The 25,369-nt window shown below is 40.3% G+C and overlaps 1 protein-coding gene across 1 annotated transcript in view; it reads left to right on the forward strand.

The window, feature by feature from the left end:
* Positions 1 to 389: 389 nt before the first annotated feature.
* The window catches only part of LOC110493933 (copine-9), a 221,120-nt gene continuing 196,140 nt past the window's right edge, over positions 390 to 25,369 (forward strand). Inside the window, exon 1 of the mRNA XM_021568546.2 lies at positions 390 to 2,054. Coding sequence (XP_021424221.1) covers positions 1,978 to 2,054 — 77 coding nt within the window. The 5' untranslated portion in view covers positions 390 to 1,977. The remainder of the gene's footprint in view (positions 2,055 to 25,369) is intronic.

Consider the following 25,369-nt stretch of genomic DNA (forward strand, 5'->3'; position numbering starts at 1 on the left):
ATTCTCCTGCTCCAGGGTCCAATGGCGGCGAGCTTTACACCACTCCAGCCAAAGCTTGGCATTGCGCTTGGTAATCTTGTGCTTGTGTGTGGCTGCCCGGCCATGGAAATCCATTTCATGAAGCTCCCGACGAACAGTTCTTATGCTGCTGTTGCTTCAAGAGGCAATTTGGAACACAGTAGTGAGTGTTGCAACCCGAGGACAGACGATTCTTACGTGCTTCAGCACTCTGCGGTCCTGTTCTGTGGGCTTGTGTGGCCTACCAACTCGTGACTGAGCCGTTGTTGCTCCTAGATGTTTCCACTTCACACTAAAAGCACTTACAGTTGACCGGGACAGCTCTAGCATGGCAGAAATTTGACGAACTGACTTTTTCGAAAGGTGGCATCCTATGACGGTGCGGTGCCACGTTGAAAGTCATTGAGCTCTTCAGTACTGGCCATTCCACTGCCAATGTATTCCCAAACCTGCATCCTTTTTTTGCAATAAGGTACTGAAGTAAAACTGCCCAAAAATTGGTGAAGTAATTAACTTTATGTCCTGAATACAAAGCGTTGTGGTTGGGGAAAATCCATGACTTAGTACCACTCTTCATATTTTCAAGCATGGTGTTGGCTGCATCGTGTTACGGGTATGCTATTCATTGGCAATGACTAGGGAATTTTTTTATGATTAAAATAAATGGAATAGAGCTAAGCACAGTCAAAATCCTGGAGGAAAACCTGGTTCAGTCTGCTTTCCAACAGACACTAGGAGACAAAATCACCTTTCAACAGGACAATAATCTATAACACAAGGCCAAATATACATATAGTTGCTTACAAATGTGACATTGGATATTCCAGAGTGGCTGAGTTACCGTTCTGACTTAATTCGGCTTGAAAATCTATGGCAAGACTTGAAAATTGCTGTCATGCAGCTCAATTAAAAAAAATAAAAAATGGGCAAATATTGTACAATCCAGGTGTGCAAAGCTCTAAGAGACTTAACCAGAAAGACTCACAACTGTAATCGCTGCCAAAGGTGATTCTGACATGACATAACACTCAGGGGTGTGGATTCCTATGTAAATTAGATATTTCTGTATTTAATATTCAATACATATGCAAAAACAAGTTTTCACTATGGGGTATGTGTGTAGATGGGTGAAAAATACTGAATCAATTTTGAATTCAGGCTGAAACAACAAAATGTGGAATAAGTCAATGGGGTATTAATACTTTCTGAAGGCTCTGTATGTGTGCTGTGCATGTATGTACTGTAATAGAATATAGGCTATGTATGTGAAATGTGTATGTAGGCTATGTGTATGTATTTGTATGTATTTATTTTTCTGGATTTTCTTGGCATTTCACTGTCTATCTAGGGACAAGCACTGATAATTAGCGCAAGCTAATGTGTTATGGTGCAATGCATTTTACTGTTGTAAATGTATCATTGGTATTGCAGCTCTCCCTACCCAAATGATATGATCATAATATAATTCATTATATGCAATTGTACTTCTAATCCTATTTGATCTTTTTTTTTTTAACTACAGTACACAGTTGAGCTGCATAGACCACACACTCCAAATGCATTTGAACTTGAAATCCAACATTCTGCTTGCAGCAACTTCCCGAAAGTCTCTGCCTCCACCTGCTGATGGATAAGTAAAAGTACGGAGCGAAGGACCTCTATATGTGCACTCTCTCGCTCTCTAGCTTTCGCTCTCTCCTCGATGAATGAAATCCACCATCGCCACACCTCCAAGCAAGGACTGTCTCGAGCGCTGCCACTTGTCTCAACCACAGGTATGCGCCTCTCACTCAACTCTGCGAAGACGTTAGTCAACAAATGCCGATACTTGGTGCTTTTATCAAAAAAATTCCCATGTGAATGAATGGAACATATTTTCAAACAAGATATCGCTCAAGAGTATTTGCTGAACATAGCTGAGAAGTTCACATTTGTGAATAACTGATTTAAAGCCTGACCATGGCGACAATTGGAGATTTCGACCCGCTCAACTCAACGGTACCTGCGACCAAGATTGAAGTTACAGTCTCGTGCAGGTAAGATACTCATAACGTATCCAATAGTGTCATTATTGAAAGACAATGTTATATATAAACTGTTGATAATGTTGTATAATGATAGATTATCACCTGGAATGAGTGCTGTAGCCTACATCTTAATTTGTATGGAGCCATTTGCGTTTCAATATATGTGCGCATAATTTGTGTAGGTTACCTCAACAAGACTATCTTCAAACATATGTAGGCTAACGGTCGTGATTTCAAACCATATTGGTTTAATAAGTGTATTTACATCTCTGTGCAAAACTCTGACTTTTGTAAGGAATTTGCATTAACAGTGGGTGAAGAGCTACGTGGGGGTGCAGCAGCATAACGGTATTTATTCTGAGTGATTTTGAGAGCCCCAACGCACGCAACTCACACAGATCACATGGATAGGCTATAGATATTAATACGCCGCTGTCCACTACATACAGTACACAGCGCAAGAGCACGGTTGGACAGGTTCTTCCCACTGGGCATAGACATAATGTCAACAACGCCTTGTTTTGTTTTACATTTGGTTGAGTAATTTTCAACTAATGTGAAGTCAACGTGAAATAAAAAAAACATTTCACCATGTCGTTGGATTTAGGTTCAAAGTTGGGTGGAAAAAAAACATGAAATTCCCTTATTTTGATTACTTTTTGCAAATCCAAACAATTTTCCACATTGATTCAATGTCATCACATTTCATTTTTGTTGTTGAAATTACATAGAAACAACGTTGAATCAACCAGATTTTGCTCAGTGGGTTATGACATTAATTCAAATGAGCTAGAGAGGGTGTGTGAGAGGTAGGTGTGGGTGCTTACATTTATTCAGGTGTGCCGTGCGCACTTCTCTATCACTTATTTTCGCAGTGAGAAGAATTGCTTAGGTAGGATACCACTGGAATCAAGATTCTGTTGATTCTTAGTGTATGACCGGGCAAATACAAGTATAGACTCTACACAGCCTACTTGTCGTATATAGCCTATTGAGCACTTAGTGCTCCTTGGTGCTTATTTAGTGGACTCTTCCACCACTCTTGTCTACTTGAAAAATGTAAGTATGCGGCATATAAAATAGGCCAAATGTAAAAAAAAAAAAAAAAATGCTGGGTCAATAATGACCCAACTTGGGTAATTTCTGTAACCCAGCACTGGGTTATTTTGACCCAGCATGGTTGGGTTACTTGATTTGCCCCAAAATGTGGTTAGTTTGACCCAGCAGTGGGTTGCTTTTTCTCTTTTGCTGGGCAATTGTTATCCATGTCTTTTTGACCGAGCAGTGGGTTATTACTTACTTTATTGCTGGGTTATTTTTTTCTACCTTCTCTCTATTACAAAATCCATTCATTTTCTAAAGGTACAAATACTTCTAACAATAACAACCAATGTTACAACGTCACTACACAGTCTATTAAATTCTTAAAATGAAATATGGCTAATCATGATAAATTGTAGATACAATACAAAATATTTATTTTCAGATATTAATTTCAGCTACAAAATGAAGTCATGCAAAAGATAAACAAATAAGGAACACACAATTAAAAACAACTTTAGAAGCACAATCCATCATTTGAAAATCACAGCAGCCCTACCAATTAAAGCCGAGGAAAGGGGCTGAAGAAAAGTAAACACTTTACCCTCCGCCAACCCCTACCAGGTATCAATTTTCAATAGGAATTTATGTAAAACAACAACGAAACAAAGTCTTCTGCTCCAGTGTCTGGCCTTTCTGCCCTTACAGTAACGAGAGTATTTGTAATTAGTTACTTCCCACCTCTGATTTAAAGTATTCCATATGAAATAATATTCAATATTCTAAATGTATTCTCATCAATGCTTGGGCGGGCAGTCATCTTTCCAACTCGTTACACTGGGGTTGGGAAAAACACTCTCAGGATCATGTCGTCTTTAGTATCTGGGGGACAAAGACATAACAAGCTTTTAGGGGACAGCCAAAACGCATAAACGTGGATGAACATTTGAGACACTACTTTAATTTCAATATGTAGCTGCCTGCACTCTACACTGGGGGTGGGAGAAACACTCAAGGACCATGTCGTCTTTAGTATCTGGGGACAAAGACATAACAAGCTTTTAGGGGACAGCCAAAATGGATAAACGTGGATGAACATTTCAGAAACGACTTTCACTTTAATACTACCTGCATTCGGTACGCTTGGGGTGGGAGAAGCACTCTCAGGGCCATTCAGCCTCTAGTATCTGAGCAGTGGGGAGACATAACATTAACACAGTTTAAGTAGTGTCAAAATGGATAGCTTCAATTTGAGACAATCATTTCATTTCAATATAACGTTAAAGTAACTGTCTGTATCCAGACTGAGACTAGCTAACATAAACTCACGTAAACTCGTACATCGCCTTGGTCCGTACAATTGCCCTTATTTTAGTGCCCCAAAAACGTAATACTTCCAGATCAACTGTAATGTCAATACCATTGTAAAGCACAATTTCTCCCCTTTCCAACAGAATCAATTACATGACCTAAACACTGCCCATTTCTGCATAATTCAAGCAAGTAATGAGCCCCGTCGGGTCTTTTCTTAAATGGCGGGTGGGGAAGCGAAACTAGGAGAGATGTTGTGTGGGAAAATTGCTTTTTTTCACTCGATCTGTCCAACTTATCACCTTATCACCTCTAAAATGTAAATAAAACACCATAAAGAGTTTATATAATGTGTCATTACATACCTATTTGAAGGTTAGTGTCAAATTTGAATCGGGTTTTTAGGGAGGTGCTAAAGTCATCTTAGAAGTAAACAGCGGCTTTGAGAATGATGATCGCATGCAATGATGATGCAAAAAATGACTAGGTATCCCCCCCTTACCCCCATCACTGTCAATTTCTTGTTTTTAAAGGATGAGAGAAGTGCTACACCTGGTGGAGAGAGAATGTAAGACAGAAATAGTTGCTTTATTCGTGCTGTACGTTACGACATGACATGCCACGATGTAACGGAGGGTCTGTTTTTTTCAACTTTTCTCCAATACTATAGAGCCATTACCATGTCGATCAACACTTGAATAGAAACCTAGTTCACGCCCCCGATTTTGAAGTCAACACAGTCGCTACAGTCCCATTAGTTTTCTTTGTAGCATTGTTTGAATGTTGTGGTTGCGCACATTCGTACGGAACGGGGTGAGTTTACGTTAGCCAGCTAACACAGAAACAAACAGAATAAATGTACCACCATATAAACATCAGTTATAAGCTTGCCAACTAGCAACAACCATGTTAAATGTACCCGGAGACAGGGAATATGCCTAGCTAGCTTCATAAAATCTATATCTACCGCATGCATGCTAGCTTGAGATTTAGCTAGCATTTGCTAACTTAGCTGGCTAGCTAGCTAGCTAGCCAGCTAAGTTAGCAAATGCTAGCTAAATCTCAAGCTAGCGTGCATGCGGTTATTTGTTAGCTAGCTAGCTTGCTAGATAAGATTAGCTAAAATTGTCAATGACTGAGATAATTACATATAATGATAACTAGGTCTATTTAACCTGAATGGATAATTAGTAATGTAGGCTAGCTAGCTTTTTACTCACCGCCTTGCCCATTTGTCCATCAAAAAGTAATTCCACTCAGCCCAGGCTGCACTGTCTGGTAGACTTGCTGCACAGCTGCAACGATCCTCATTCATGAGCTTGACGGATCACTTTGATCTTCTGGATTTGGCGGGAGAATTAACCCACCCACTCAGCCAAATCTCAATAACCCAGCATTAACAACCCAACCTTTTTAAAGAAAACAACCCAACGGTCATCCAAACAACCCATATTTTTTTTGTGTAGACGTGAAAATAAATAAATTATGTTGCTTTCATTATTTATATCTATATTTTTCCCTTTAGATGTTGGTTGAATCACAATTCCCCTGATAAACTAGGCTAAACATACATTTGAATACAATCCCCTTGATAAAAGTAGAGTATAACATGCAGCTCATGACATCTGTTCAGCGACAGTTGAAAAGAGTTTTAAAAAGTGTAGATCAGCTACAGATATTAGTTGAAAGAAATAGCATACAAAGGCCATTTTCTTTGAACGAGCATGTTTGGGTGGCAAATGTAAAGAAGTTGGCGAGTTTAGCATTTTCAGCCTACCTTGTACCAGTGAACAGATAGGGCTGGTCTAGAGAGGGGTGAGGGGTGATGAGGGGGGTTTGTCTTCATTCCCTGACACTGACAGAATGGGGTTGGGTGAATTCCCCCATGAAACACTCACTCCATGGCAACTGGGCATCAGAGTGTACATGAGAGTGTAGAAACCCACAGGGTTGCTGCTCTGTCTTGACAGCAAAACACATTAATAATCAAAACAAAAACGCAAGTCCATATATGGTCATAGCAGCACTCTAAGATCTATTGGTGAGCCAATCAAGACAGCCCTAGCCTATCAACAGAGCGTGACAGATAACAAACAAGGATTGGGTATTATGTCAAATGTAAAGTAGACTTATTATTAGGTAACCTTTAGAAAACCTTATCTGTGCTTATTTATATGTTCTAACTTTGTACTTGTAAATTATGTCACACACAACAAAATCAATCACAATTATACAACAAGCCTACGTTTCTCAGTTTTGATCCCATTGAGCCTACATGGAGAGAGATTATTTTCTCTTTTCAGTTCAGTTACTCTTGGTGTCCTACAGCAGGACGGCTTGTGTTCTCCCTTCATCAAAAACAGGTGTCTGTCAGCCTACCAGATGTTGAATGATGTCTATCCACCTCGGAGTCTGAACTCGGTCTGATCTGAGAACACATTGCAACATAAAATAGGACTGGCTCTTCCACCAATTTCTTTCATCACTCTAGTTTGAAAAATAGATGTCAGCTTGATGACCCTCAAAAGCAGACTAAACATTTGATTCTTGAAAGATGCGTGGCATCTAGATTTTTTTGATTATGACAGCTTCGACATCAAAGGTAGGCAAACATTTAACATGGGGTACGATTGTTGAACTCAGCTCATGAGGCATTTCTAAGTTATATTCTCCAAGAATCAATGGCTATATATATTATTGATTTATAGCCATTATATATTATATATAATTGATTTAAAAGTCAACAAATGCTAAAAATGTATCTAAATGTTGACCCAAAGTGTTTGAGATCCCAGCGACTGTGGGACACATGTTTTGGTCATGCCAATCTTTGAGGGGCTTCTGGGACCCCATTTTTTAGGCATTCTCACATATGTGTAATACAATTGTTAGCTCCAACCGGTTCACTGCCATTTTTGGGGTACTTCCCCTAGACCAGAATGCTACCACGCGTTGATGTCATCTCTGCCTCTGGAGAAGGTTAGGTACACTCCGCATGGGTCCCGACAAAAGAGTGTAACTTGCGTATGTTGGTAAGCAGTCATGTCTGTTCTAGTGGCCATATATTGTGCTGATAAGATTCAACTATAATTATGATACTGATTGTTTTTATTGAACTTTTCCTATTGTTTTTGTTTCTGTTACTGTTTTTTTCTGTCCTATTTAATTTAATTTAATTTAATTGACTTTTCTATGACATCCTTGTATGATGCCTTGGTGGGTGAATTGGAGGGAGGGATTGGAGGGAGGGACGAATGGGAGGGAGGGATGGATGGGGGAATGAGGGTTGGGTTGTACTGTTCTCATATCTGAAAATAATAAAGTACAATAATGGTTGTACCAATCCCAGATTGCCCCTTTAAACATCCTGGCCTCTGTACACTGCTGTCTTGGATAAGCTTGCTGTCCTACTGATAAGCGTTCTATAGAGTTCATGCTTATGTTCCCTCCATTTCTCTCTCTCCCTCTCCATCCTCGAGGCAATCCCTATTCCCCCAAACTCTCCCTTTCTCTCTTTCCGAGCTTCCCTCTGCATCTTCTTACTCTCTCTGTCTCCTTCTTTCTATTCCCCTTCTCTCTTTTCTTCAAGGTTTAACCCACTGATGTCTCACATGTTTCCTTCAGTAGTATCGCTTCGAGCCATTGCAGGGAGGGAACCAAATGAATTTAAATGGATTACTCTACCCATTCAGACTAAGACGCATGACACACATTGTTAGAGAGAGTAGGAGAGGGAAAGATAGCATGGAAAGAGCAGGGATACGGATACCAGAGAGACCCTGTGTGTGTGTGTGTGTATGAGCACACACGTGTGTGTTTGTGTGTGCTTGAGTGTGTGTCTGTGTGTGTGCACGAGAGCTCTCTGTCTCTCGCTGGTTTCTTATATAAGAGCTGAGGCTCCTGCCACCCAAACGGAGCTCCAGTGAGATCCTATTAGACAAGCAGAGCATGGCAGACACTGCAGGAGTTTACCTTGATTACCGCCAGGAGAGGATTGTTTCAATGAGTGGCCCGTAAAATACATTTCCCCCCTATCCCCCCCCCCCCCCCCCCCCCCCCCCCCCCCCTATAAAGCACCTATTCAACTCAAATGTCCCACTACTTTAGCTGCAACTGTTGGTTTGGTACGATGCCAATTAGGGTCTTGATATAATAACAGAAGGAATAGAGTTCCAATCATTTCTCATATTTCCCATACATATCCAATTTAATGATTTGCTAGAGCTAGAGTGAAGCCTCAACCAACCAGAATATATATTTTTTTGTTATGGCTTTTTTTATTCAATAATTATTTTTCATTTTCATTATCATTACTGTTTATTATTACAGTCATTCTATTAAGCCCTAGAAGATGCATTCTTTAATCGGTTCACTTGTTGTTATGGATCAATCTCAATTGTGGCCGACCTGCTCGATTCGGTCTTATGTAGCAAAATTTGACATTGTGTTCTTTACATTGGATAAAAGTAGATACTAAGAGCTAGAAAATTGTATATCATAAACTACAGTTGAGGAACAATGGGAAAGTAATTTTGCTTTGAAATTTGCTAAACTTGTAACCTCACTTTTGAGAAAATGGCCCTTGAATGTTTTGGGGAACCTACTGGAGAGCTCTTCTTTGCCTACACTCATTCAGCATCGTTCACACCCTTTTAAGCTTTAGCCCCACCGATCTCTTTAAGGATTCACATGTGAGACTATGTACTAAACAACCAAAGATTTAAAGATTAAAGGCTGGTTTATATTACGAGTGTGTTCGTAAATGTAATCTGGAGTGCCAGAGTGTGCTCTATGCATTCGTAAACTCAGAGCGTTGTCAGAGTGGTCGTTCATAAATTCAGAGCATTTCGCTCTCGGGGCGCACACTGGACGCTCTGGCTGAAAAGTAGGGCTGATTCAAGTGTTCTAACCTAACAACAGCAGTCAAGCACCCAAGCTAACTGGCTAACATTGGCTAGCTTGCTAGCTACTTTCAGAAACAAATGAGAGAACAAGTCACTTTGACCATTTTACTCGCCCGAGCAGAGCTGGTTAGTTTGTTTCTGTGCTGCTGGCAGCAATTTAATGATGTTTTTTTTTGCCAACGTTTACTGACACCGGCCATATTCAACAGGTGTTGAGCGTTCGTAAATGCGTCAGTTATTCTGCACTCTGGCACACTCAGACAAGAGTGATCTGAACACAGAGTAGATGGCCAGAGCGAATTTACCAGTTACATCTATCGACAGTTGTCGCAATGACATCATCAACATTCTATTGAAATAGTCTTTTGTTTAGACATGTAGCTAGCTAAACAATGAACCATAATCCCAACTCTTAATGTTACTACCCTGCATTAATCTACAGGTAGCTAACCAACCAGGTTCAATGTTAGCTAGCTAACATTAGGCTATAACTAGCAATACAAATGGCTCTGAGATACAAACAATATTACTACACAGATCATACACTTAACGTTAGCTAGCTAGCCGGCCAGCTAACAGTACATTTTAACTTGAAATTAAAACAACTATCTGACAAAATTCAAAACGTGTAATATCTGAAAATGTAACTAGCTAGACTCTCTTACCTGTATACATGGATGGACGCTGCTCCCTCTCTGTCATGGATACCATGGTTGCTCTTAGTTTGAAGCTGTAATCCGGAGCCTTCTGTGTGTTCTCTTTTCGACTCCGTCTGCATATTTGCAATCAAACGCCAGAATCTCCTTAGCTATCACACTCTAATTCCACTGATTTCAAAACTCGGTCCTCCAGAAAGAGCAACACTTATGCAGTTCTACCACGAGATTGTTATTAAGGTAATGAAAGTTCATGTGTTCCAGAAGGCATTTCTGCCAAAAAAAGTATACTATAAAATGGCGCTCCGTGAAATAGTGACATATGACTAATTTCTTGAAATGAGTTACAATTTATGTTTATGAAAGCCTCATAAGAATCTCTATATCATTGCATAATGAGGATTCTACTGTAATATTGAAGGTTATTCCAAACCAAATATACTTAACAAAAATATAAATGCAACATACAGCAATTTCATTGATTTTACTGTTACAGTTCATATGAGGAAATCAGTCAATTTAAATAAATAAATCAGGCCCTAATCTATGGATTTCACATGACTGGGAACACAGATTTGTATCTGTTGGTCACAGATACCTTAAAAAATATGAGCTTCACAATGGGCCTCAGGATCTCACTGTATTTTTGTGCATTCAAATTGCTATCGATAAAATGTGATTGTGTTCGTTGTCCGTAGCTTATGCCTGTACATACCATAACCCCACCGCCACCATGTGGTACTCTGTTCACAACGTTGACATCAGCTTATGGTAGAGAAATGAACATTAAATTCTCTGACAACAGCTCTGGTGGACATTCCTGCAGTCAGCATGCCAATTGCATGCTCCCTCAACTTGAGACATCTGTGACATTGTGTTGTGTGACACACCTGTCAGGTGGATGGATTATCTTGGCAAACTAGAAATGCTCACTAACAGGGATGTAAACAAATTTGTGCACAATAAGTTTTTTGTGAGTATGGAACATTAATGGGATCTTTTATTTCAGTTCATGAAACATGGGACCAACACTTTATTTTGTTGCATTTATATTTTTCTTCAGTAAATATTCCTCAATGTTGATGTATGAGTCCTGGGTGAATGAATCTTGGAACATACTCCAATCAGTATTCTCTAAACAGTCCTGCAGCATTGAGTCTGCCTCCTCTGTCCAGCGCCTCACTATTTTCTGTGTTGGTGACTCCCTCTTTAGTTGCTGCTTGTAGGAGGTGAGTAGGAACAGAGAGACGTGATCTGATTTGCCCAAAGTATTTTTGTACGAGTCACGGGTGTTTGTATACAGTGGGGCAAAAAAGTTTTTAGTCAGCCACCAATTGTGCAAGTTCTCCCACTTAAAAAGATGAGAGAGGCCTGTAATTTTCATCATAGGTACACTTCAACTATGACAGACAAAATTAGTTTTTTTTTCTCCAGAAAATCCCATTGTAGGATTTTTTATGAATTTATTTGCAAATTATGGTGGAAAATAAGTATTTGGTCATCTACAAACAAGCAAGATTTCTGGCTCTCAAAGACCTGTAACTTCTTCTTTGAGAGGCTCCTTTGTCCTCCACTCGTTACCTGTATTAATGGCACCTGTTCGAACTTGTTATCAGTATAAAAGACACCTGTCCACAACCTCAAACAGTCACACTCCAAACTCCACTATGGCCAAGACCAAAGAGCTGTCAAAGGACACCAGAAACAAAATTGTAGACCTACACTAGGCTGGGAAGACTGAATCTGCAATAGGTAAGCAGCTTGTTTTGAAGAAATCAACTGTGGGAGCAATTGTTAGGAAATGGAAGACATACAAGACCACTGATAATCTCCCTAGATCTGGGGCTCCACGCAAGATCTCACCCAGTTGGGTCAAAATGATCACTAGAACGGTGAGCAAAAATCCCAGAACCACACGGGGGACCTAGTGAATGACCTGCAGAGAGCTGGGACCAAAGTAAGTAACACACTACGCCGCCAGGGACTCAAATCCTGCAGTGCCAGACATGTCCCCCTGCTTAAGCCAGTACATGTCCAGGCCCGTCTGAAGTTTGCTAGAGAGCATTTGGATGATCCAGAAGAAGATTGGGAGAATGTCATATAGTCAGATGAAACCAAAATATAACTTTTTGGTAAAAACTCAACTCGTCGTGTTTGGAGGACAAAGAATGCTGAGTTGCATCCAAAGAACACCATACCTACTGTGAAGCATGGGGGTGGAAACATCATGCTTTGGGGCTGTTTTTCTGCAAAGGGACCAGGACGACTGATCCGTGTAAAGGAAAGAATGAATGGGGCCATGTATCGTGAGATTTTGAGTGAAAACTTCCTTCCATCAGCAAGGGCATTGAAGATGAAACGTGGCTGGGTCTTTCAGCATGACAATGATCCCAAACACACCGCCCGGGCAACGAAGGAGTGGCTTCATAAGAAGCATTTCAAGGTCCTGGAGTGGCCTAGCCAGTCTCCAGATCTCAACCCCATAGAAAATCTTTGGAGGTAGTTGAAAGTCCGTGTTGCCCAGCAACAGCCCCAAAATATCACTGCTCTAGAGGAGATCTGCATGGAGGAATGGGCCAAAATACCAGCAACAGTGTGTGAAAACCTTGTGAAGACTTACAGAAAACGTTTGACCTCTGCCATTGCCAACAAAGGGTATAGAACAAAGTATTGAGAAACTTTTGTTATTGACCAAATACTTATTTTCCACCATAATTTGCAAATAAATTCATAAAAAATCCTACAATGTAATTTTCTGGATTTTTTTCCTCATTTTGTCTGTCATAGTTGAAGTGTACCTATGATGAAAATTACAGGCCTCTCTCGTCTTTTTAATTGAGAAAATTGCACAATTGGTGGCTGACTAAATATTTTTTTGCCCCACTGTATATGTACAGTATATGGTCCAGCATGTTATTTTTTCTTGTGGGGCAGGATACATGTTGGTGATATTTATTAACTCCAGATCGGGTGAGCAGGAGCTTGAGATGTTTTAAACCTCGGTACACCAGAACAGCTGGTGCTCTCACGCATTGTTCAGTGTTGCTTTTCTCAAAGCAAGCATAGAAGGCATTTATTTTGTCTGGTAGGCTCGCGTCACTGGGCAGTTCACGGCTGGGTTTACCTTTTGTAATCCGTGAAAATTTGCAAGCCCTCCCACTTCTGACGAGCATCAGAGCCTGTATAGTATGATTTAGATGCTGTCAATCCAGACTTAACTTGTTGTGGGTTACAGCCGCAGTAAATTAACTCTCCATTTTTTTTTTGCAAACTGTTTTGGAATTCAAAGAATTTTGATTGATGCCTGCATGATATTCTGGATGTTAACTAGGTGTTTGCCCTCATTGTAAGTAAGAATTTGTTCTTAACTGGCTTGGCTAGTTAAATAAAGGTTCAATAACAAAACTACACTTACCACTGTTTGTCTGAATACTCGATTCAGATTTTTTATATCAGAAAAATAAGTTTGTCAAATATGCCGCTTCCAGGAGATGCGTTACTCCTTCCACGTTGTGAATTATGTCCAGAGAACTCATAACCCCTCGTTGTTTATGCCTTACATAATAATGTTGAATAAGGTTCTGTGAAATAAACAGGTGGTAAATGTATTGCAGTCGTAAAATTATATAATCATCTTTGTTTGGGCACTGTAAAAAGCAGTGTTTTAAGTCATATAGTTCCGGTACATTATTCAACGATGTTCCTATGATGTGAAAAATCATCACCTGTTTTACTTTGTTCAAACAATCCATGCTTGATAGGTTCGAATGAATTGTACTTTTCTATTAAGAATTGTAATGTTTTGTACTCCGTCCTCTACCATCTTGCGTTGCTTCGGCCTGAACACTACCTTTGATATACAGTGGGGCAAAAAAGTATTTAGTCAGCCACTAATTGTGCAAGTTCTCCCACTTAAAAAGATGAGAGGCCTGTAACTTTCATCATAGGTACACTTCAACTATGACAGACAAAATGAGAAAAAAATCACATTGTAGGATTTATAATGAATTTATTTGCAAATGATGGTGGAAAATAAGTATTTGGTCATCTACAAACAAGCAAGATTTCTGGCTCTCACAGACCTGTAACTTATTCTTTAAGAGGCTCCTCTGTCCTCCACTCGTTACCTGTATTAATGGCACCTGTTTGAACTTATTATCAGTATAAAAGACACCTGTCCACAACCTCAAACAGTCACACTCCAAACTCCACTATGGCCAAGACCAAAGAGCTGTCAAAGGACACCAGAAACAAAATTGTAGACCTGCACCAGGCTGGGAAGACTGAATCTGCAATAGGTAAGCAGCTTGGTTTGAAGAAATCAACTGTGGGAGCAATTATTAGGAAATGGAAGAGATACAAGACCACTGATAATCTCCCTAGATCTGGGGCTCCACCCCGTGGGGTCAAAATGATCACAAGAACGGTGAGCAAAAATCCCAGAACCACACGGGGGACCTAGTGAAATGACCTGCAGAGAGCTGGGACCAAAGTAACAAAGCCTACCATCAGTATCACACTATGCCGCCAGGGACTCAAATCCTGCAGTGCCAGACGTGTCCCCCTGCTTAAGCCAGTACATGTCCAAGCCCGTCTGAAGTTTGCTAGAGAGCATTTTGATGATCCAGAAGAAGATTGGGAGAATGTCATATGGTCAGATGAAACCCAAATATAACTTTTTGGTAAAAACTCAACTCGTGTTTGGAGGACAAAGAATGCTGAGTTGCATCCAAAGAACACCATACCTACTGTGAAGCATGGGGGTGGAAACATCATGCTTTGGGGCTATTTTTCTGCAAAGGGACCAGGACGACTGATCCGTGTAAAGGAAAGAATGAATGGGGCCATGTATCGTGAGATTTTGAGTGAAAACCTCCTTCCATCAGCAAGGGCATTGAATATGAAACGTGGCTGGGTCTTTCAGCATGACAATGATAATCCCAAACACACCGCCCGGTCAACGAAGGAGTGGCTTCATAAGAAGCATTTCAAGGTCCTGGAGTGGCCTAGCCAGTCTCCAGATCTCAACCCCTACCCCTAGCTACTTTCAGAAACAAATGAGAGAACAAGTCACTTTGACCATTTTACTCGCCCGAGCAGAGCTGGTTAGTTTGTTTTTATATTATCCAGAGCATTGGTGACTGCAACTGTGCTGCTGGCAGCAATTTAATGATGTTTTTTTTTGCCAACGTTTACTGACACCGGCCATATTCAACAGGTGTTGAGCGTTCGTAAATGCGTCAGTTATTCTGCACTCTGGCACACTCAGACAAGAGTGATCTGAACACAGAGTAGATGGCCAGAGCGAATTTACCAGTTACATCTATCGACAGTTGTCGCAATGACATCATCAACATTCTATTGAAATAGAGTCTTTTGTTTAGACATGTAGCTAGCTAAACAATGAACCATAATCCCAACTCTTAATGTTACTACCCTGCATTAATCTACAGGTAGCTAACCAACCAGGTTCAATGTTAGCTAGCTAACATTAGGCTATAACTAGCAATACAAATGGCTCTGAGATACAAACAATATTACTACACAGATCATACACTTAACGTTAGCTAGCTAGCCGGCCAGCTAACAGTACATTTTAACTTGAAATTAAAACAACTATCTGACAAAATTCAAAACGTGTAATATCTGAAAATGTAACTAGCTAGACTCTCTTACCTGTATACATGGATGGACGCTGCTCCCTCTCTGTCATGGATACCATGGTTGCTCTTAGTTTGAAGCTGTAATCCGGAGCCTTCTGTGTGTTCTCTTTTCGACTCCGTCTGCATATTTGCAATCAAACGCCAGAATCTCCTTAGCTATCACACTCTAATTCCACTGATTTCAAAACTCGGTCCTCCAGAAAGAGCAACACTTATGCAGTTCTACCACGAGATTGTTATTAAGGTAATGAAAGTTCATGTGTTCCAGAAGGCATTTCTGCCAAAAAAAGTATACTATAAAATGGCGCTCCGTGAAATAGTGACATATGACTAATTTCTTGAAATGAGTTACAATTTATGTTTATGAAAGCCTCATAAGAATCTCTATATCATTGCATAATGAGGATTCTACTGTAATATTGAAGGTTATTCCAAACCAAATATACTTAACAAAAATATAAATGCAACATACAGCAATTTCATTGATTTTACTGTTACAGTTCATATGAGGAAATCAGTCAATTTAAATAAATAAATCAGGCCCTAATCTATGGATTTCACATGACTGGGAACACAGATTTGTATCTGTTGGTCACAGATACCTTAAAAAATATGAGCTTCACAATGGGCCTCAGGATCTCACTGTATTTTTGTGCATTCAAATTGCTATCGATAAAATGTGATTGTGTTCGTTGTCCGTAGCTTATGCCTGTACATACCATAACCCCACCGCCACCATGTGGTACTCTGTTCACAACGTTGACATCAGCTTATGGTAGAGAAATGAACATTAAATTCTCTGACAACAGCTCTGGTGGACATTCCTGCAGTCAGCATGCCAATTGCATGCTCCCTCAACTTGAGACATCTGTGACATTGTGTTGTGTGACACACCTGTCAGGTGGATGGATTATCTTGGCAAACTAGAAATGCTCACTAACAGGGATGTAAACAAATTTGTGCACAATAAGTTTTTTGTGAGTATGGAACATTAATGGGATCTTTTATTTCAGTTCATGAAACATGGGACCAACACTTTATTTTGTTGCATTTATATTTTTCTTCAGTAAATATTCCTCAATGTTGATGTATGAGTCCTGGGTGAATGAATCTTGGAACATACTCCAATCAGTATTCTCTAAACAGTCCTGCAGCATTGAGTCTGCCTCCTCTGTCCAGCGCCTCACTATTTTCTGTGTTGGTGACTCCCTCTTTAGTTGCTGCTTGTAGGAGGTGAGTAGGAACAGAGAGACGTGATCTGATTTGCCCAAAGTATTTTTGTACGAGTCACGGGTGTTTGTATACAGTGGGGCAAAAAAGTTTTTAGTCAGCCACCAATTGTGCAAGTTCTCCCACTTAAAAAGATGAGAGAGGCCTGTAATTTTCATCATAGGTACACTTCAACTATGACAGACAAAATTAGTTTTTTTTTCTCCAGAAAATCCCATTGTAGGATTTTTTATGAATTTATTTGCAAATTATGGTGGAAAATAAGTATTTGGTCACCTACAAACAAGCAAGATTTCTGGCTCTCAAAGACCTGTAACTTCTTCTTTGAGAGGCTCCTTAGTCCTCCACTCGTTACCTGTATTAATGGCACCTGTTCGAACTTGTTATCAGTATAAAAGACACCTGTCCACAACCTCAAACAGTCACACTCCAAACTCCACTATGGCCAAGACCAAAGAGCTGTCAAAGGACACCAGAAACAAAATTGTAGACCTACACTAGGCTGGGAAGACTGAATCTGCAATAGGTAAGCAGCTTGTTTTGAAGAAATCAACTGTGGGAGCAATTGTTAGGAAATGGAAGACATACAAGACCACTGATAATCTCCCTAGATCTGGGGCTCCACGCAAGATCTCACCCAGTTGGGTCAAAATGATCACAAGAACGGTGAGCAAAAATCCCAGAACCACACGGGGGACCTAGTGAATGACCTGCAGAGAGCTGGGACCAAAGTAAGTAACACACTACGCCGCCAGGGACTCAAATCCTGCAGTGCCAGACATGTCCCCCTGCTTAAGCCAGTACATGTCCAGGCCCGTCTGAAGTTTGCTAGAGAGCATTTGGATGATCCAGAAGAAGATTGGGAGAATGTCATATAGTCAGATGAAACCAAAATAGAACTTTTTGGTAAAAACTCAACTCGTCGTGTTTGGAGGACAAAGAATGCTGAGTTGCATCCAAAGAACACCATACCTACTGTGAAGCATGGGGGTGGAAACATCATGCTTTGGGGCTGTTTTTCTGCAAAGGGACCTGGACGACTGATCCGTGTAAAGGAAAGAATGAATGGGGCCATGTATCGTGAGATTTTGAGTGAAAACTTCCTTCCATCAGCAAGGGCATTGAAGATGAAACGTGGCTGGGTCTTTCAGCATGACAATGATCCCAAACACACCGCCCGGGCAACGAAGGAGTGGCTTCGTAAGAAGCATTTCAAGGTCCTGGAGTGGCCTAGCCAGTCTCCAGATCTCAACCCCATAGAAAATCTTTGGAGGTAGTTGAAAGTCCGTGTTGCCCAGCAACAGCCCCAAAATATCACTGCTCTAGAGGAGATCTGCATGGAGGAATGGGCCAAAATACCAGCAACAGTGTGTGAAAACCTTGTGAAGACTTACAGAAAACGTTTGACCTCTGCCATTGCCAACAAAGGGTATAGAACAAAGTATTGAGAAACTTTTGTTATTGACCAAATACTTATTTTCCACCATAATTTGCAAATAAATTCATTAAAAATCCTACAATGTAATTTTCTGGATTTTTTTCCTCATTTTGTCTGTCATAGTTGAAGTGTACCTATGATGAAAATTACAGGCCTCTCTCGTCTTTTTAAGTGAGAAAATTGCACAATTGGTGGCTGACTAAATATTTTTTTGCCCCACTGTATATGTACAGTATATGGTCCAGCATGTTATTTTTTCTTGTGGGGCAGGATACATGTTGGTGATATTTATTAACTCCAGATCGGGTGAGCAGGAGCTTGAGATGTTTTAAACCTCGGTACACCAGAACAGCTGGTGCTCTCACGCATTGTTCAGTGTTGCTTTTCTCGAAGCAAGCATAGAAGGCATTTATTTTGTCTGGTAGGCTTGCGTCACTGGGCAGTTCACGGCTGGGTTTACCTTTTGTAATCCGTGAAAATTTGCAAGCCCTCCCACTTCTGACGAGCATCAGAGCCTGTATAGTATGATTTAGATGCTGTCAATCCAGACTTAACTTGTTGTGGGTTACAGCCGCAGTAAATTAACTCTCCATTTTTTTTTTGCAAACTGTTTTGGAATTCAAAGAATTTTGATTGATGCCTGCATGATATTCTGGATGTTAACTAGGTGTTTGCCCTCATTGTAAGTAAGAATTTGTTCTTAACTGGCTTGGCTAGTTAAATAAAGGTTCAATAACAAAACTACACTTACCACTGTTTGTCTGAATACTCGATTCAGATTTTTTATATCAGAAAAATAAGTTTGTCAAATATGCCGCTTCCAGGAGATGCGTTACTCCTTCCACGTTGTGAATTATGTCCAGAGAACTCATAACCCCTCGTTGTTTATGCCTTACATAATAATGTTGAATAAGGTTCTGTGAAATAAACAGGTGGTAAATGTATTGCAGTCGTAAAATTATATAATCATCTTTGTTTGGGCACTGTAAAAAGCAGTGTTTTAAGTCATATAGTTCCGGTACATTATTCAACGATGTTCCTATGATGTGAAAAATCATCGCCTGTTTTACTTTGTTCAAACAATCCATGCTTGATAGGTTCGAATGAATTGTACTTTTCTATTAAGAATTGTAATGTTTTGTACTCCGTCCTCTACCATCTTGCGTTGCTTCGGCCTGAACACTACCTTTGATATACAGTGGGGCAAAAAAGTATTTAGTCAGCCACCAATTGTGCAAGTTCTCCCACTTAAAAAGATGAGAGGCCTGTAACTTTCATCATAGGTACACTTCAACTATGACAGACAAAATGAGAAAAAAATCACATTGTAGGATTTATAATGAATTTATTTGCAAATGATGGTGGAAAATAAGTATTTGGTCATCTACAAACAAGCAAGATTTCTGGCTCTCACAGACCTGTAACTTATTCTTTAAGAGGCTCCTCTGTCCTCCACTCGTTACCTGTATTAATGGCACCTGTTTGAACTTATTATCAGTATAAAAGACACCTGTCCACAACCTCAAACAGTCACACTCCAAACTCCACTATGGCCAAGACCAAAGAGCTGTCAAAGGACACCAGAAACAAAATTGTAGACCTGCACCAGGCTGGGAAGACTGAATCTGCAATAGGTAAGCAGCTTGGTTTGAAGAAATCAACTGTGGGAGCAATTATTAGGAAATGGAAGAGATACAAGACCACTGATAATCTCCCTAGATCTGGGGCTCCACCCCGTGGGGTCAAAATGATCACAAGAACGGTGAGCAAAAATCCCAGAACCACACGGGGGACCTAGTGAAATGACCTGCAGAGAGCTGGGACCAAAGTAACAAAGCCTACCATCAGTATCACACTATGCCGCCAGGGACTCAAATCCTGCAGTGCCAGACGTGTCCCCCTGCTTAAGCCAGTACATGTCCAAGCCCGTCTGAAGTTTGCTAGAGAGCATTTTGATGATCCAGAAGAAGATTGGGAGAATGTCATATGGTCAGATGAAACCCAAATATAACTTTTTGGTAAAAACTCAACTCGTGTTTGGAGGACAAAGAATGCTGAGTTGCATCCAAAGAACACCATACCTACTGTGAAGCATGGGGGTGGAAACATCATGCTTTGGGGCTATTTTTCTGCAAAGGGACCAGGACGACTGATCCGTGTAAAGGAAAGAATGAATGGGGCCATGTATCGTGAGATTTTGAGTGAAAACCTCCTTCCATCAGCAAGGGCATTGAATATGAAACGTGGCTGGGTCTTTCAGCATGACAATGATAATCCCAAACACACCGCCCGGTCAACGAAGGAGTGGCTTCATAAGAAGCATTTCAAGGTCCTGGAGTGGCCTAGCCAGTCTCCAGATCTCAACCCCTACCCCTAGCTACTTTCAGAAACAAATGAGAGAACAAGTCACTTTGACCATTTTACTCGCCCGAGCAGAGCTGGTTAGTTTGTTTTTATATTATCCAGAGCATTGGTGACTGCAACTGTGCTGCTGGCAGCAATTTAATGATGTTTTTTTTTGCCAACGTTTACTGACACCGGCCATATTCAACAGGTGTTGAGCGTTCGTAAATGCCTCAGTTATTCTGCACTCTGGCACACTCAGACAAGAGTGATCTGAACACAGAGTAGATGGCCAGAGCGAATTTACCAGTTACATCTATCGACAGTTGTCGCAATGACATCATCAACATTCTATTGAAATAGAGTCTTTTGTTTAGACATGTAGCTAGCTAAACAATGAACCATAATCCCAACTCTTAATGTTACTACCCTGCATTAATCTACAGGTAGCTAACCAACCAGGTTCAATGTTAGCTAGCTAACATTAGGCTATAACTAGCAATACAAATGGCTCTGAGATACAAACAATATTACTACACAGATCATACACTTAACGTTAGCTAGCTAGCCGGCCAGCTAACAGTACATTTTAACTTGAAATTAAAACAACTATCTGACAAAATTCAAAACGTGTAATATCTGAAAATGTAACTAGCTAGACTCTCTTACCTGTATACATGGATGGACGCTGCTCCCTCTCTGTCATGGATACCATGGTTGCTCTTAGTTTGAAGCTGTAATCCGGAGCCTTCTGTGTGTTCTCTTTTCGACTCCGTCTGCATATTTGCAATCAAACGCCAGAATCTCCTTAGCTATCACACTCTAATTCCACTGATTTCAAAACTCGGTCCTCCAGAAAGAGCAACACTTATGCAGTTCTACCACGAGATTGTTATTAAGGTAATGAAAGTTCATGTGTTCCAGAAGGCATTTCTGCCAAAAAAAGTATACTATAAAATGGCGCTCCGTGAAATAGTGACATATGACTAATTTCTTGAAATGAGTTACAATTTATGTTTATGAAAGCCTCATAAGAATCTCTATATCATTGCATAATGAGGATTCTACTGTAATATTGAAGGTTATTCCAAACCAAATATACTTAACAAAAATATAAATGCAACATACAGCAATTTCATTGATTTTACTGTTACAGTTCATATGAGGAAATCAGTCAATTTAAATAAATAAATCAGGCCCTAATCTATGGATTTCACATGACTGGGAACACAGATTTGTATCTGTTGGTCACAGATACCTTAAAAAATATGAGCTTCACAATGGGCCTCAGGATCTCACTGTATTTTTGTGCATTCAAATTGCTATCGATAAAATGTGATTGTGTTCGTTGTCCGTAGCTTATGCCTGTACATACCATAACCCCACCGCCACCATGTGGTACTCTGTTCACAACGTTGACATCAGCTTATGGTAGAGAAATGAACATTAAATTCTCTGACAACAGCTCTGGTGGACATTCCTGCAGTCAGCATGCCAATTGCATGCTCCCTCAACTTGAGACATCTGTGACATTGTGTTGTGTGACACACCTGTCAGGTGGATGGATTATCTTGGCAAACTAGAAATGCTCACTAACAGGGATGTAAACAAATTTGTGCACAATAAGTTTTTTGTGAGTATGGAACATTAATGGGATCTTTTATTTCAGTTCATGAAACATGGGACCAACACTTTATTTTGTTGCATTTATATTTTTCTTCAGTAAATATTCCTCAATGTTGATGTATGAGTCCTGGGTGAATGAATCTTGGAACATACTCCAATCAGTATTCTCTAAACAGTCCTGCAGCATTGAGTCTGCCTCCTCTGTCCAGCGCCTCACTATTTTCTGTGTTGGTGACTCCCTCTTTAGTTGCTGCTTGTAGGAGGTGAGTAGGAACAGAGAGACGTGATCTGATTTGCCCAAAGTATTTTTGTACGAGTCACGGGTGTTTGTATACAGTGGGGCAAAAAAGTTTTTAGTCAGCCACCAATTGTGCAAGTTCTCCCACTTAAAAAGATGAGAGAGGCCTGTAATTTTCATCATAGGTACACTTCAACTATGACAGACAAAATTAGTTTTTTTTTCTCCAGAAAATCCCATTGTAGGATTTTTTATGAATTTATTTGCAAATTATGGTGGAAAATAAGTATTTGGTCACCTACAAACAAGCAAGATTTCTGGCTCTCAAAGACCTGTAACTTCTTCTTTGAGAGGCTCCTTTGTCCTCCACTCGTTACCTGTATTAATGGCACCTGTTCGAACTTGTTATCAGTATAAAAGACACCTGTCCACAACCTCAAACAGTCACACTCCAAACTCCACTATGGCCAAGACCAAAGAGCTGTCAAAGGACACCAGAAACAAAATTGTAGACCTACACTAGGCTGGGAAGACTGAATCTGCAATAGGTAAGCAGCTTGTTTTGAAGAAATCAACTGTGGGAGCAATTGTTAGGAAATGGAAGACATACAAGACCACTGATAATCTCCCTAGATCTGGGGCTCCACGCAAGATCTCACCCAGTTGGGTCAAAATGATCACAAGAACGGTGAGCAAAAATCCCAGAACCACACGGGGGACCTAGTGAATGACCTGCAGAGAGCTGGGACCAAAGTAAGTAACACACTACGCCGCCAGGGACTCAAATCCTGCAGTGCCAGACATGTCCCCCTGCTTAAGCCAGTACATGTCCAGGCCCGTCTGAAGTTTGCTAGAGAGCATTTGGATGATCCAGAAGAAGATTGGGAGAATGTCATATAGTCAGATGAAACCAAAATAGAACTTTTTGGTAAAAACTCAACTCGTCGTGTTTGGAGGACAAAGAATGCTGAGTTGCATCCAAAGAACACCATACCTACTGTGAAGCATGGGGGTGGAAACATCATGCTTTGGGGCTGTTTTTCTGCAAAGGGACCTGGACGACTGATCCGTGTAAAGGAAAGAATGAATGGGGCCATGTATCGTGAGATTTTGAGTGAAAACTTCCTTCCATCAGCAAGGGCATTGAAGATGAAACGTGGCTGGGTCTTTCAGCATGACAATGATCCCAAACACACCGCCCGGGCAACGAAGGAGTGGCTTCGTAAGAAGCATTTCAAGGTCCTGGAGTGGCCTAGCCAGTCTCCAGATCTCAACCCCATAGAAAATCTTTGGAGGTAGTTGAAAGTCCGTGTTGCCCAGCAACAGCCCCAAAATATCACTGCTCTAGAGGAGATCTGCATGGAGGAATGGGCCAAAATACCAGCAACAGTGTGTGAAAACCTTGTGAAGACTTACAGAAAACGTTTGACCTCTGCCATTGCCAACAAAGGGTATAGAACAAAGTATTGAGAAACTTTTGTTATTGACCAAATACTTATTTTCCACCATAATTTGCAAATAAATTCATTAAAAATCCTACAATGTAATTTTCTGGATTTTTTTCCTCATTTTGTCTGTCATAGTTGAAGTGTACCTATGATGAAAATTACAGGCCTCTCTCGTCTTTTTAAGTGAGAAAATTGCACAATTGGTGGCTGACTAAATATTTTTTTGCCCCACTGTATATGTACAGTATATGGTCCAGCATGTTATTTTTTCTTGTGGGGCAGGATACATGTTGGTGATATTTATTAACTCCAGATCGGGTGAGCAGGAGCTTGAGATGTTTTAAACCTCGGTACACCAGAACAGCTGGTGCTCTCACGCATTGTTCAGTGTTGCTTTTCTCGAAGCAAGCATAGAAGGCATTTATTTTGTCTGGTAGGCTTGCGTCACTGGGCAGTTCACGGCTGGGTTTACCTTTTGTAATCCGTGAAAATTTGCAAGCCCTCCCACTTCTGACGAGCATCAGAGCCTGTATAGTATGATTTAGATGCTGTCAATCCAGACTTAACTTGTTGTGGGTTACAGCCGCAGTAAATTAACTCTCCATTTTTTTTTTGCAAACTGTTTTGGAATTCAAAGAATTTTGATTGATGCCTGCATGATATTCTGGATGTTAACTAGGTGTTTGCCCTCATTGTAAGTAAGAATTTGTTCTTAACTGGCTTGGCTAGTTAAATAAAGGTTCAATAACAAAACTACACTTACCACTGTTTGTCTGAATACTCGATTCAGATTTTTTATATCAGAAAAATAAGTTTGTCAAATATGCCGCTTCCAGGAGATGCGTTACTCCTTCCACGTTGTGAATTATGTCCAGAGAACTCATAACCCCTCGTTGTTTATGCCTTACATAATAATGTTGAATAAGGTTCTGTGAAATAAACAGGTGGTAAATGTATTGCAGTCGTAAAATTATATAATCATCTTTGTTTGGGCACTGTAAAAAGCAGTGTTTTAAGTCATATAGTTCCGGTACATTATTCAACGATGTTCCTATGATGTGAAAAATCATCGCCTGTTTTACTTTGTTCAAACAATCCATGCTTGATAGGTTCGAATGAATTGTACTTTTCTATTAAGAATTGTAATGTTTTGTACTCCGTCCTCTACCATCTTGCGTTGCTTCGGCCTGAACACTACCTTTGATATACAGTGGGGCAAAAAAGTATTTAGTCAGCCACCAATTGTGCAAGTTCTCCCACTTAAAAAGATGAGAGGCCTGTAACTTTCATCATAGGTACACTTCAACTATGACAGACAAAATGAGAAAAAAATCACATTGTAGGATTTATAATGAATTTATTTGCAAATGATGGTGGAAAATAAGTATTTGGTCATCTACAAACAAGCAAGATTTCTGGCTCTCAC

This window comes from Oncorhynchus mykiss, chromosome 17, assembly GCF_013265735.2.
Source record: "Oncorhynchus mykiss isolate Arlee chromosome 17, USDA_OmykA_1.1, whole genome shotgun sequence".
Classification (NCBI taxonomy): Eukaryota; Metazoa; Chordata; class Actinopteri; order Salmoniformes; family Salmonidae; genus Oncorhynchus; species Oncorhynchus mykiss.